General features: G+C 41.1%; 1 protein-coding gene across 1 annotated transcript in view; it reads right to left on the reverse strand.

Annotated features, from left to right (window-relative positions):
* Positions 1-913: 913 nt before the first annotated feature.
* ARHGAP40 (Rho GTPase activating protein 40) overlaps positions 914-14722 on the reverse strand; it is a 29391-nt gene continuing 15582 nt past the window's right edge. The window contains exons 4-15 of the mRNA XM_074920003.1: positions 12791-12866; positions 12046-12197; positions 11268-11433; positions 10828-10919; positions 10619-10696; positions 10200-10359; positions 9351-9433; positions 7979-8185; positions 7583-7723; positions 5827-5987; positions 4756-4811; positions 914-3537 (exon numbers count right to left, since the gene is read on the reverse strand). Coding sequence (XP_074776104.1) covers positions 3431-3537; positions 4756-4811; positions 5827-5987; positions 7583-7723; positions 7979-8185; positions 9351-9433; positions 10200-10359; positions 10619-10696; positions 10828-10919; positions 11268-11433; positions 12046-12197; positions 12791-12866 — 1479 coding nt within the window. The 3' untranslated portion in view covers positions 914-3430. The remainder of the gene's footprint in view (positions 3538-4755; positions 4812-5826; positions 5988-7582; positions 7724-7978; positions 8186-9350; positions 9434-10199; positions 10360-10618; positions 10697-10827; positions 10920-11267; positions 11434-12045; positions 12198-12790; positions 12867-14722) is intronic.

Genomic DNA, 14722 nt, shown 5'->3' on the forward strand with positions numbered 1-14722 from the left:
TGTTTAACCAGCATTTGCAAGATTCTTTTATGCTATGTCCTGTTATCTCAGCACACCCAACTCCAGGTTGCATACAGAATAAATACCGGGCTTTTGTTCTGAGCAGGGGAGATAGCTGTGAATGATCAATCAAAAAAAGCCCTTGGGGATGGGAGAGATTAGCACTTTGATACTACTGAAGATGAATGGGTGAAATGAGTTTGATAAGCTGGTGTTTTCCTCAGATAATTGCTCTGAAAGCTTTCTAAAGCTGCTTGGATCTTCCTCCCTTTCCTTTTGTTTCTGGATAGGATAGCAAGTCCTGCTTTTCTACCAGCAATACTGGACAGGCTGCTGCAGTTACTGTTTTTAAACAAGTAGCAGTGGATTTATGCCACATTTCATCACTGGCTATTGAACACTAGAATATTAATTATAATGTAACCAGAGATTCAGACTGGATTCCTATTCTTGGATAACTTGGCTGGTTCTCCCAGCATATACGTCATTGAGCACAGCTCAGCTGAGAAGGCCTGAAGGGGTGGGAAGGGGACTTCTCATGGGATATGGACATCCCTCCTCAAGCTTAACCTTTAACAGCACTGTTCTTCATTCAGAAGTCACTAATTCTTGGTGCTCACAAACAGACCTTCAGCCCCCTGCCAACCTTTCTCTGGGCTTTCTGTACTCAAACACTGACCTCCTCCTTCCTCCTGGATCTTTCACAGGATCCTCTGAAGAGGAACGTGTGAAGCTGTAACATGAAACTCCTGTCAAGCTCACTTAGAACCCAGGTGCATCCCTCTTCAAGTATGAGGCAAATCCTGCAGGCATTCACAGACATGGTGCCATTTGCCTTGTTAACTTATTTTCAGCCACTAATGAAACTGGAGCCAAGAGATAGTTACTATATTTTTATTGTTTTATTGAATAAATGAATTTTAAATACAGAATTAAAAATTTGTAAAAAAAGTTATTAAAAGCCAGTATTCAAAAGTAAGTTGCACATCAGTGACTGAAAAATTCATACTTACTTTCTGGTACAGATAGAAAAGAAAAATAAAAAAGCATATTCATCATCTGAAAAGAGATGTTTTGGTGTCTTTTTTTTACATTTCCTTTCATATTTGAGAACTGATATTTATATCTCATGAGAATCTCCCACCAACTTTGTTTTTCACAGCACTGATTCACATTGATTGTTGTTAAAAAAACCCCACTCATTTGTTTGCTACAGTAGTGATGTAGTGTTTCCCCCTCGTACGTATGGAAGCCAGTATTTTTAATAAAACATCCAGCATATGAGGAGTGGAAAAAAATGCAGCATTATGTGATTTGCAGGGATGCAATTTAGCTTACACAGCATCTTTGAGCAGGAACAGTCATCTCTCCCACAGATACCTTTATGTGTTAGGCATCTGTCAGGATATCATACCTCTGGCATTTGCTCTTTGCTAAGCTCCATCACTACAACAAAGATTTCCAGAAGTGATGAATAAATAGGTACCATTGATTTTTTTAATGCCCAATTTTAAAGCAGCCTGATCTTTCAAGAGACACAAATCACGCATCCTCAAAGACAAGAATCAGGGCTTTTTAGGCACAATTTAAACCCTATAAAACAGAGGTACTTCAAGAAGTCTTGACATTAGGGTTCTGGGTCAGGGTTGGGAGGTGGGTTTTTTGCAAGTTTCTATTACAGGTTCTTAAAAAGACAGCTATGATCCCTCCAGTCAGTGCATCTGCATCACTTCAACCGACATCAGAAGACACTCTCTAATATATGCATCATTTCAAGACACCAGCACCACACACAGTATTCACAACAAGTTAGTAGGAATATGGATTATGGCTCACCTGTTCCTCAAGGATCTTAACCACCAAGAGAATTTAACCACACAGGCAGCCAAACCACAGAATGAAGTGCCCTTACAACAGAAAGCAGGACTTTGAGATAATGAATAGGGATAGCTACACACCAGCCCAGGGAAAAAAAAAGCAGAGGAGGGAAAGTTCAGACTGTAATGGAAACAAATTCATTTAACAGAAGAAATAATACTGGAGATTGTCACTAGTGCAGCTAGGATTTAGCAAGTTAAATACTTTGAGTATACACTTGCAGGGCAGCCCTGCTTCTGCCACATGAATAAATATCCAACAGTGTTTTTAAACAGTATATAAAAAAAGATGTCAGGAATTTCAGAAATGATGCATGTTCCATCCCCTGTAACTGCATAGTAGGTTCCCTCATGTGAGGTATTTCAGCATCACCACAAAGGAAAAAAGTACTTCTGCACTCCTCTTCTACAAGGGCAGTCTCATTTGAGCCGAGGTCGTATGACGATTAGGCAGCGATGTGAGGTGCAAGCGCTCTGCTCTACCCTCGTCTCTCCAGACCACAGCAATCACACTGTGCTGTGTGGGATGAAAACGTGCAGTAAGAGCAGTAAAGGCTCGGTTCAGTACCGCTGTGTGACCGGACACAGGCACGGAACTCTTATTTCAGCCACTGCACATCTTGGGGGATTTTTGCTTTGTTGTTTTAAACAGACATGTTCACACTGAGCCTTCCAAAAGTCAGTTTAGTTCATGTGGCCAGGTCAGATTAGTAACCTCAAATTAACTTCAGAGTATTTCCTTGGTTATCTGTTGTCCAATATATGTCCTGTATACAGGCTGTCCAGAAAATAAATGCATGTTATACCCTCATCAATGGCAACTCGTTCATTTGTTTCTGCATTACCAGCAGAGCTGTACGGGACAGGCATCTCTCTGATCACACTGTACATTTGAAAGGCTGCTCTCCATCCCATACTTTTTTCCAAGGAAAGTTATTTTCTTGTGTTGCATGTATGTATTTAACTGTAGACATTAAATACAGGACATTGGCCTCAAATCCCATCTGGCCTTTTTGGAAGCATCCTTTTTAATTCTTCAAAGAACGTAACAGTATCATCAGTGAAACCCGGGATCACAACTTCTGATGATGTGCAACACCCAACAGTGGATCTTCCCAAAGGGATGTCGTTAGTACCACTGCAGCATTTGACTCCTCCAAAATGTGCATGTGATCAAAAGAAAGAGCAAATCCAGAAGAAACAGATGTCTTCTACCATCTTCAAGACAATGTTTCTTCTCTTACATTCTGTCTTTGCTGCACAGTCACTACAGCTTTGTTTGCAGGGTTTGTTTTGGGGCTTTGTCTAAGAATAATCATACCCCCTGCAAATTCTGCTACATAGTGATAATTGCTGCTTGTTATCAACACCCCTGTTAGCATGTAGGCTGGTGAATGCTCACAGCCAGCTGTCATGGAAGTTGTACATAAAGCTGTTTCTCCTTCGAAGACACAACCACTGTCCAGTCTGTGACTATCCTAGGAACACCTCAATAGCTTTTCCATGCCTTCCAAAAACTTCAAATCAAATACTTTATTTTGTTCATGCTTTCCTTAGAACATCCGAGGATGAGAGGGGTTTTGCTTAATTATCCACTCAGCATGGGGATTGATGTGGTACAAGTCTAAGAGGTAAGTGTCTGGGTCCAGGCAATGTTCACCTATCAAAATAAGAGATTGAGAGAAAAAGTGTTTCTTATATACTTAGACCTATTGTTGCTAGGTTTTGGGGTGGTTTTTTTCCACCCTAAAAACTGGTATCTGTTCACATTCATTTCAATATCACAACCATTCAGAAGTGTTTCCACAAATCTGGAAAAGTTCTGGTGAATGAGTGTGTGTTTCTTAAAACTAACTGAGCTCAGGCTTTGACCTTTGTGGAAAGGTACTCTAACACCCAATAACTTTAGCACTTGCAAACCATCATGAAATATGCTAGGGATCAAATCCAGAGACTGATTTTTTTTCCAGTAATAGAGCTTTTCTTCTACAGATGCTAAGAGATATACTAAGAGGCAGCCAAAGCACTCCAGTAACCAACAGTCTCCAGAAGCAGCTGCAGCAGGGCATAAGAATTCCTTTCTATTTTCAGAGACTCCTAATCTGCTGCTGTAATCATATTAAAGTCTCCTCTCCATCTGATGACATTTCCCTATTGACAAATGAAAATCAGTGACTAATGAACATCTCAAACCATAACTACATGGTTTGAGAAACTTCCCCCCAAGTTAGTACGGGTACTTTTTGTCAGAAAGTTGATGAAGGCAGACAGAATTCACACCTGGAGCAGGCAGTCATTAGTACAGATGCCATGGGCCAGCCTACCACACTTAGAGCCCAGATAAGAAGCACACGATTTAAAAATAGCGTCATAGGATGGAGTTTCCCTTTACTTAGATGAATGTATTTTATGGTTTTAAGTCCTACACTTAATTGCAAACGTGAACCTTTATCATTGAGGGGAGAGGGAGTTTAACATGGTACGTTTAACAGAATGGAAGCTTTGCTTGTTTAGAAGACAGACAAAGTTTTGCATGTTTCTGTTCTCAAGACCTCTGGAGTTTCCACTTTTCTTGACAGGAAGCTTCTGAATAATATCCATTAGAGTTAAGTATTTGTAGAAGTCCAGGCTTCAACCTTCTCACATACTTCCACTATAAAGGCTTTGTAGTGATGGCTGGAAGACACATGAACCATCAACCCAAGAGCTTTGACAGGTGCCGTTTGCTGTGGGTGAGGTTAACCCACACTTGTTTATCTGTCTTCTAACTTTTGGAACCCCCTCCAAATCTCATTCTTTTTACAACTCCCTCCTAAGACAAGTTATGCATAAAAAATGGTTATCAGACTCCTTATTTTCAGTTACCATCCAGACTTACCAATATTGCCTCCCACTTCATACAGGAGCAAGTTTGTGCACTCCATTGAGTTGTTGCTGCAGAAAGAAAAACACACTGAAGTTAATAAAGCTCTGTGAAAGGCAGGTTAGGTAGTTTAGTAATATTTGTTCAAAAAAAATGCTTATGTTTCAGAGGCCAGCAATGGTCAAGGAAGATACAGGCCGTATTACAGAGACCTTGCTGATCTTCCTGAACGGTGCAGCTGTTGAAAAGGACACCCGAAATTGGAAAAAAGAAAACAAGGCAGGTATTTCTCACAGGTGGCAAGAAGCACACTATACGCAAGCACTAACTTTTCAATAGGAAGACAACAGGCATAAATACCAAAGTTCCCTGGCAGCATTCCTCCACAACTGATGGCCTGTTCATGAGAAGCTCATCTGCAGGAAGACACTGGCAGCTGCAGTAGCTTGTCAGTGAGATACCAGCTGACCCATATTCAGCCAACCTCCCATCCACCCTTCTTGTCTAGACATCGGCTGCCCAGGGACACAGTCAGGAGAGGCTGAACATTTACCTATTAAATATGGTCTGCAGGCATGGCGACAGAGGGGGCCAGAATTTATTCTGTTAATTTTTTAGGTTATTTCATCAACTCACCACTGGAGCATAAGAGGGAGTTGCAGAGCTTATTTTAGGAAATCCCTACATTAAGATATGCATGTCTGAAATGCTACTCCAGGCAAATAGTTTGCACAGGTGATGTTTTTCTCCAGGAGTGCTAGAGAGAGTTTGTTTTGCAGGGTCAATGTTATTCCACTTTCCCTTCCCTTCAGCAAGGCTGCTAAAGTTCACTTGTCACCCAGCAGCCTGGAGGGGACTACTGACCTCCTGAGAGCCTGAGCACAGTGATGAAATCACTCAGTTCAACTAACATTCGCTTGCCCCATCCAACACACTATGGCCAAAGCATAGAATAGAGGAGCAGAGAACAGTCTCCTAGTCGCTCACTGTGCTGCCACATCAGCTCTGCCAGGAGACAGAAAACAGCAACTAGACCACCTACTACTTTTTTTCCTTTCTCCTTAAAGCAGAGAAAAAGCCATTTACCACTTGAGGAGGTTGACAGTGTTAACAATATTCCAGCCATTCTGGCACAGGTTCTTCTGAAATTGCCTCAAGACATCAGCAACTCTGGTTGCATTGTTCAAATGCACCTCTAGAGAATCCTTCAGGAGAAGCGAAGCATGGACTTTCACAATCTTGGAAGGCTGAACAAGACAGGCAAAAAGAATAAAGTGCTTAAAGAAAGACGTTATCAGCTAAAACATCAAGTTTCAAAATAGATAGGAGAGTGTGAAGAATGAAACCTATCTAGCCAGCTGTTCACAGAATTTAGGTTTGTTTCCTATCCCCCACACACTACAGACTGGAAGCTTACAGAAAGCATCAAGGTGAGCATTGGAAACCAATCATTAGTGTTTCCGTCTGTGGCTGGAGAGAAAAGCACCCCTCTCCATCAGGGTGCACTGGTGCTCTCTGCTGTTCAAATACAGCACCGCCACTACAAGCACCACAAGCTTTGATGAAGATAGGGTTTGTCAGAATTCTAACAAACTGTTTTGCACAGGTCTGATAGACTTCTCTGGAATTCATTTAAATTACTGAAAAAGGAGCTTAGACAGTTGAATTGCAGACTACTGAGTTTCAGAAAGTTAGTTTCGAAAACATTCCAGTGCTATTTTCTCAATACTGTTTTTATCAACTCCCTTGTGAATTAACTTCTTAGAACTTTTGCAGAGAACACTGAACTGTGCTACCAGGGTCTGATCTACCGCAAGTTAATTTTGCAATCCCAAATCCTCTGCACAAACAGCACAGAACACCAAGACAGTGCTAACGGTACTTCCTAAGCATCAAGCCACCTGTTTGACTGCCTAAACAGTAGTTGCCCTCTCTGAAATAACAGCACCTTCAACGGTGCCATCACACCTTAAGAAGCCAAATTTTAGGCAGATGTCATCACAGTATCCCAAAGGTGGGGATGTACTAGCTTGTGAGAACACAAACTCTTCTTCAGGTATGCAGATTTAAGCTTTTAATGCACTGTTGCTACTTCAGACTTCATCTAGCTCATGTCCTTAAAGCATCCCAGTTGCAGCACCACTGCTACCCAATACTTAAAATCCATCACTGAATGATGTAATGCAGCTTCTACAGATCTACATTTATTCAATTAACAGTGGCAACAAAAAAAAAACGCAAAATGATTCCAAAGATCTTTTCCCAACTTTGATCCTCAAGTAGATCTGGTAGTAACATGTTTAAAAATCTCAGCCTGCAGCAACACAAGAATAAGTAGAGCCATTTCATTTATCAGGGAACTTCTTTCCTTTTAAGTGGCAAGAACCTCGTCCTCAAACCCTCCTGTACAGATCAGCAGCATTATGGAGCAAAAAGAAAATTGGATGCAAAACGTGCATTTATGCTCCTGTAATAGCCTAAATTTTTGCTTTAAGTTCATGAAAATAAGTCTGCCTTTATCACAGCAGACACACCAGTCTAAACACAAGACACCGAAAGCCATGGGAATTCTGTTCTTCATGTGAGGTAAAGACCAGCATTTCTGCTCCTGGTCTCTTCCCCCCTTGCCTGCAACCATGCAGCATCTTAAACAAATTATTTGTTATTGGGATCAGTTCTTGCCACAACCTGGCCAAAAGGGTCTGGGAAACTTTCTTGTTGTTCTGCAGATTTTTCTCCATGTTTCTCTTTAAAGACCATCACTCCTTACAGTTATCCAAGTTCTCATGAAAGCATTTGACAACATTATGAAAGAGCTTGTTTTTTTCAAGCCCTAACTCACCTCTGTCTGGTTCTTTTCCACCTTGTCTTTATCAGCATGAATCTTCCGCAATAAATTTTTAATTCGCTTGTCACAGAACTGGTACCTTTTGCTATTGCTCTCATTCAGCTTCCTCACTTGAGCCACCAGAAAAGAGGAGACCTGGGCAGGGGAGAAGGAATTAAATCAAGCAGAGATGAGGTTGCCATTTAAGAACCTAAGCATCCCTCTATGAAGCTCCTTAAATAGACCAAATATTTACATACCTTCAAAACAGGTAATCCTGAAATCAGCCAGAGGTTCTGCCTGCAGACATTTAACTCCTCTGAAATTCCCAAGACTATCCCTTCCCCTATTCCAATTCTAACCAGAACAAGACACTGCTACACCACACCGCAAAGCACCTGCACAACTTACCGTCCAGAGCAAATCCTGGTAATGGATCATCATCCGCACAACATCAGCCGCCCCCTCTGCCAGCTGTTTCTCCTTTCCTTCGGGGATCTTGTTTGGCAGCCCCTTGTGCATGAAGAGGTTCGGGGCCATGACTGTGGAAACGTTCCAGAGGTTCATTTTGTTGTTGTTTTCCTTGGCGACCACTTTGCTGAGAAACTCAAGTAGAGCCTAAAGAAAGAGGAGGAGACTTAAGACATCCACTACTAACAATGCTTAGAAACTACCGTGGCAATTGCTGATGAGATCATTTAATTAACATTTTTTCTTTATATCCATGAGCAAATCTTATTTCTCCAGTCAGGAAGTTCAGTGACCAATTTCTAATACTAGGATAGCAACAAATAACCATACCAGGCAGAGAGATAGTTTGTCCAGCATTCATGCATCAGGAGACACAGTCTGTGTGGGAAGCAGATGAGCTCTTACTCCTTGGCAGGTGGCATTTTACAAAATCCAGTCATAAAAGCTATAGAATCCAAAGACTACCCCCTCTTTACCCAGTAACCCCCTCTAGCTTTTCCCAGATGTGGAAAAATAAATGCTTTTGGATTATCTCTTCTGCCTCACACCTCCACCAAAGCCATGATGCACAACAGAACATCTTTGGCTGGATTATGTATTCCAGCACTTTAAATGAAGTTTTCAGAGTGCTAAGTCAGCCTTGCCTCTATCACCTGGAAGCTGAACTACTCAGAAGAAGAGAAAAAAAAAAAGCAGCAGCAACCACCACAGTTCTCATAAAGCACAGAAAGGCAGAGGTTGTGCACTGCCTGCAAAGCTGATCTCAGCAGCATTTATTCTTTCAAAAAGTAGTAGGTGAAAGGATTTGAAATTAATTCTGATTAGAAAAGGGTAGGAAGTTATAAGCTTAGTAGCTTTTTTTATCGTTTTAAAATTGAAATTATCTTTCACAGATGATGACAATACCACAAACCTTGAATCAAAAGACTTGAATTTCTTTCCCTATACCTTCACATGCCCACGAAGTGGGCGAGTGAAAGTGAGACCTATACACACTTTCACTTGCATAGCGAAGCGCTTTAACATGCTGAAGAAAAACATGTTTCTAAACAAGATGATCCAAGACCACACGGATTCCTACTGCTCTTATAATAAATTTTTACCCAAAAGGCAGACTGTGCTTACAGCTTACATTCACTGCACAGCCTTAAGGTTTTGTCTGCTCTCCTCATCATGGCTTTTCGTTCCCCAGTCAGTGACATAAACCTAAATATCACGATGTATGTTATTTACAGAAGCTGATAAAGTGTCCTCGAATAAAAACCTGGAACGAGATTGTGTTTTTCTGGTTAAATCCAGAACAGGCAGTTACCTTTAGAGTGTTTCTGTTAGGCTCTGGCAGGATCAGGATCAGGAGGTTTAGAGCTTGCAACCTTTGTTTCAGGTCTGGAATATCTAGAGAGGGAGAGCGACAACAAAACAGAAGATTCAGGTTTCTGACTGTTCTTTCTGAGCATGAGAATCCCCCAAGGTATAAGGCTATTACTTATTACAGCGTTTGTCATCTAGGACTTGAGACTTTGTTTTACAGAAGTAAATCAAGCTCATACTGCCCTTAATAAGCAAACTACCTATGTTCGAGAAGACTGGATGATTTGCTTCGGAGTACCCAGTCTATCAGCAAGTCACTGAAGTTGCCTTTGAAGGACAACAGAAGACCCCATTATTCTCCATTTCTTGAATAAAAGTTGCGCACTTAAACAGTTAGCTGAACACATTCAAACTGTCTGTTGAGGCACAAACCTCAAAACAAGGTGCTTGCAGAACACTGCATTGCCTGCAGTGTAGCCAAGACCATGCCCCCTGGCCCAGCTGCCACCGCTCAGCCTGCATGTCATTATTTATCAGGTTGTCCTAATTCATGGTAACAACCCTGCAGCCTCAAATGACACAATAAAATTTAAGACCCCAGGACGGTGTTCCTACACAAAGATGTATGCAACCAAGCACCAGTGACTATGACTCTCGGGCTGATATATGACAGTACATATAGCACCCAGCACACAGAGTCTGACCACAGTTCACATCGTTCTCTGAATTCCCATGGAATCCACAGGCTCCCAACACACCTGACAGGAGAGTCCAAGACCAGCAGAGGTTTGAAAAAAACCCCCAAGCACAACCAGCAAACTAATGCTAAACAGCCAAAGCAAGGACTCACTTTGTACAGCAGCAAAGGCAGGGAGGTACTCTGCTGTCAGCAGTGGGGCTGGCAGCTCTCTTATGAATCTTTTCAGCAGCCCAGACACATCGTTCTGGTGGACTTCATCCCAGCGGAAGAGGCCAGTATAGAAGTCTCTTTCTAGCTTCTGTTCCAGACTCTATTAAAAAAATGAAATTTATTACATGCGTTAATAAGCAAATACAAGGGAAATTCTGCAGCTGAACACTAGAAGGGCAACCCATCAAGTTAAGAGTGCAGAGACCCTCACAGCAGACACTCCCAGATTTCCCAGCAATGGACATTTCTAGTTGTACTGGGAAGACAGGCAAGACAATTCAGGTTAATCAGATACTTGCTTCAGTAACATGCTCCCTGATCATCTCTGACACATTCGAACACTACTAAAGAGATCATACCTTGATTCTGGTCTGGGACCCAGAAACTCTCAAAATGCCCTCTGTTTCAAGTCCTCTCTTTTCCAGGCAGGACAGCAGCTATTAAAGAGGGGAAAAAAAGACAGCTCTTAGGCATAGAGGATGAGAAGTCAGCCCTTCCTTATCACAGGCCTCAAAGGCTTTCTGACTCAATGGATCAGAGGTTTGCATGAAACCAGAAGAGAACTTACTGACTGCAGTAACAGAGGGACCTTGGTGTTGGGGAGCAGTTTTTGGTCATTTTCCAACAGAGTGTTGAGTGGAACTCCGAAGAGTCTTTTCTCTACAACAGAAACAACATGTTATAATCTGTACCACCACTAATACAGGTGTAAAGGGTATATCCCCCACTGCAGACTAAGATGGCACATTTTGTAAGGATAAATACTGGAGAAAAAGAGAGGAACAGTTAAACAGAACCAGTGCATTTGACAGTCAGACAAAGGTGGTGCTAGGTCTTGATGTCATGATCCAGTGATTTCCAGAAGAAATTCTGATCAAGGAAAACACACCTGTCACAAGGTTTCTTATCGCAGACCCTCTCTGTTCTAATATTTCAAAACACTAACATATGAGAACATCAGTTTAAAAAAAATTTCACCAAAAAAAGTTAAGATGACATACAACTAACCTGTTGTTTTCAGTTTTGCTGCTTTGTTTCTCTTCAGCTCAAAGCCCAAAATATCACAGAGCGCTGTTAGTTCAATAAGTGCCAGTGTGGGGATCTTCTTCATGTCTTGAGCAGATAAATCTCCAATCCTGGTCACTCCTAGTCTGCCCTTAGGGATCTTAAATTTCTAAGGGAAAACACACACACCCAAAAGGTTCAGTGCAAGTTACCACTACTAATCCCTCTAGTTATTTTTATCATTCTTTACCATAACCAGCAATGTATTCATTCTGCTGTTTTCAACACCAAATACCCAAAACTACTCCTACTCAGCCCACAGTTGAATAAATTTATTTTCCCTTGCCAGTACTGCTCTTTAATCATATTGGATATCCCAATTTATCTAAATTAAAGACAGCCTGACACCCACTCTAATCTACTTGAACCTCGGAAGCAGTCCAGTACATTTGCAGAGAAGAAAACTGTTAGAATTACAAGTAAGAAAGTCCAGTTATTCTTTTCAGTGGAAACAACACAGATCTGTATCAAAATAGCAAGCTTCACACATAAGCCCTACTTCTTTTGACCCTCCACAACACAATGTTATCCTTGGCCAACACTGCAAGGATAACAGCACTACCTGTCCAAAAATAGCTACCTAGTATAGACCCACTGCAACACTATCCACAGAGGACATTTCCAAGAACCGATCAAACATTTGAACCAAGTGTCTTGTTTCCTCATCAACAAGAAGAGGTTAGTAAGTTCTAACAGGAAAAATAAATCCTTCAGTTCTTACAGTTAGGGCACTTCCATCATTTAACTTCCTAGATTCAGACAGGAATGATCCCTTGAGCAGGACAGCTGCTTGCTCCGAATAGGCAACATCCATGTTGAACATCTCCTCTTTTCCAGGGTTTCGAACTGTGAAGGAGTAATCCTGGGTTTCTGCTACAGAGGAAAATTTGTCTTAAATTTCAGAAAGCCAGAAGGATGAAGCCTCAAAAACAAGTGTGCTAAAAAAGCAGTGTGAGACAAATTTGGGTACCATCTTTTTAAAAAAATCCTTCATTAACATTTGAAAACAGTGTTCTCACAGCATGGTCCCGAAACTAATCAGTAGGGTAAGATTAAAGCCATAACAATCCCACTACAATCACCAGATCACAGGTAAACAGGAGCATGGCCTTAAATCAAAGGACATATCTATGGCTAACTTCTCTTTACCCAACTGCGTATGGTGTTTATAGGATTTCATCATATGAATTTTGCTAGACTGATTTTATTTGCATCTTCTAGCTGTTTTCTTAAAGAGTTACGGTTATCGGTTTGAGTGGCAATTCCTAACAACACTTGAGCCTGGAAAAGTTTACTAAATCCACAACCGTGAATAACCATGTATTTAAAAAAGCCCCCCAAAAAACCCCCAACAAACCACAAATAAGGCCAATGTTTCAGAGCCCAGATTACTTCTCTTACAGTTCCAGCCCTACTTCAGATCCTATTTCCTGTTCAGCCCTACTCTGCATTTAAAAACTCCTTACTTCTTTGTACATTTGAAGTCCGTAGATTGTGCCACAACTGATCCGGGCTGGACTCCTCTTTTTTTGCTGCTGTCTCCTGAAAAATAAACCAAAATATGTTTACCTACACAAAACAGAAGTTATTATAAGACAACCCAATTCTGGCAGAAAACACACACCCCTGACATTGTCTGTTAGTCTATGAAAATGTTCCTCAAGCTCAGAGCTACAAGACTGTTCTAAAATTAAGAATCATAATTAGAGGATTTGGTAGGCAGGTTGAAATTAGATTATTATCTCACAGACAGTATTTGTGATAAATTTCCAGATCACTGGGCCAGTTCTTCCTTTCACACAATCATTAGCCAATTTCCCCCCTTTCAAAGCTGCGTGGGATCTACCCATTGCCTGTGATCACGAGATCTTTCATGAGAAAGAACACACCAAGTAGACATTAGCACCTAGAACCTTCCTTTCATGGGCTTCATAGTGAGAGAAGCGAATCTTTAAAAGTATAAGGAGGCATTTAGCAGACAATTCTGTTAATAAAAATCTTACTTTTGCTAGAACTAGTTACAATATAGGAAAGCTTATTATTCTATTATCAAAAGTTAGCAAATTTCCAAGAACATGCCTTTGACATGGAGTTGTGGACCGTGGACTGAAAGTTAAAAGGAACCTGTGCAAAGTCAGTGTAAACAGACAAAACAGTTCATCTGCACAGAAGCTGTATTATATCTTTAGAGTGGGCGCACAACTGATGGGCTTGCTACGAAAGCAGAACCAATTTTTTTAGCACCTGTATACAAATCACAGGTCATGCAGTGAATAATGCCAGAGCACCTTCAGATCCAGCTGCTGTATAAACAGGCCATACTGAACAGTAAAGCAGGGGAAATACATGGAAAGGTTCTGATAGAAATGCCAACAACTTTGATGCTTGAGAGTAGGTCATGACAGAGGTGGACAGGAGGAAAACTGCAAATCCATCTTGAAACACTGATAGAAATAAAAATCCAAGCGACTGACAAACCACTGCCTGCATTCTTACTGCCTGAACTGCTTCCACTCAACTCACAGCTGAACTGAATTAGCTTTAAGCTCAGTTTGCTGAACATAGATTTTCCACAGGTAGAGCCCATCCAAAAGTTCTGTTCCCAGTGTACCGAGAGCAGTCAGTAGTGGAAAGCATCCAAAACCTGACTGAGCAGTAAAGGCACAGATATTGTAGCTGGGTTCCAAACCAGGAATTTATGAGCCTTGGGGAAAAAAAACCTTCGCCTTTCCACATTTCTGTTTCCTTGCTTACAAAGTGGAGGTTTCAAATATCCTTTTGTGCAATAAAGGATTTTTGCTACATGCCTTGAACGAGTGTTATAGCAACATCAGGCATGCTGTGGCATATGGTTCCTGCATATGTCCTTCAGAGCCCCAAAACTGGGCTTGGACCTGGGACAACACAGCAAACCAGTATGGAAAATTAACCACAAAGCCTGCTTCCCTCTGGGATTGCTCCAGAAATTACTCAAGGGTAAAGGAATACTACTGCTCAGTGCCTATATCCAGTGTCATAGCCTAACAGCTCAAAAATTTACCATTTTACATAGAAATCCATCCTCATTTGCCTAAACTGAGCATCTATCACTTCTCATGAAGTAAGAGAGCCAACACCACCCCTTGGTGGTGTAAAAGGCAAGCATAGAGATTAAGCTGATGGCCATTCAGCAAAGAAGGAATAAACAGTCAAACAGCCTCATGTAAAATACATTTTCTTACTATCTTTAATTAAAAAGAGAGGAAAATAAAACACCACTGTTTTTTGTTTCAGTGACCTCCAGTAAAAACTGTAGATCTCAGAGACAACTGCAAAGCTTAAAAAAAAGTTTAAAAAAATTGAGCCAAAGAAAATACTAATAATTCCAGCAGAGTTATTGGAAAAAGAGTTCAGTGATC

The sequence above is a fragment of the Athene noctua genome, chromosome 16 (assembly GCF_965140245.1).
Source record: "Athene noctua chromosome 16, bAthNoc1.hap1.1, whole genome shotgun sequence".
NCBI classification, from domain to species: domain Eukaryota; kingdom Metazoa; phylum Chordata; class Aves; order Strigiformes; family Strigidae; genus Athene; species Athene noctua.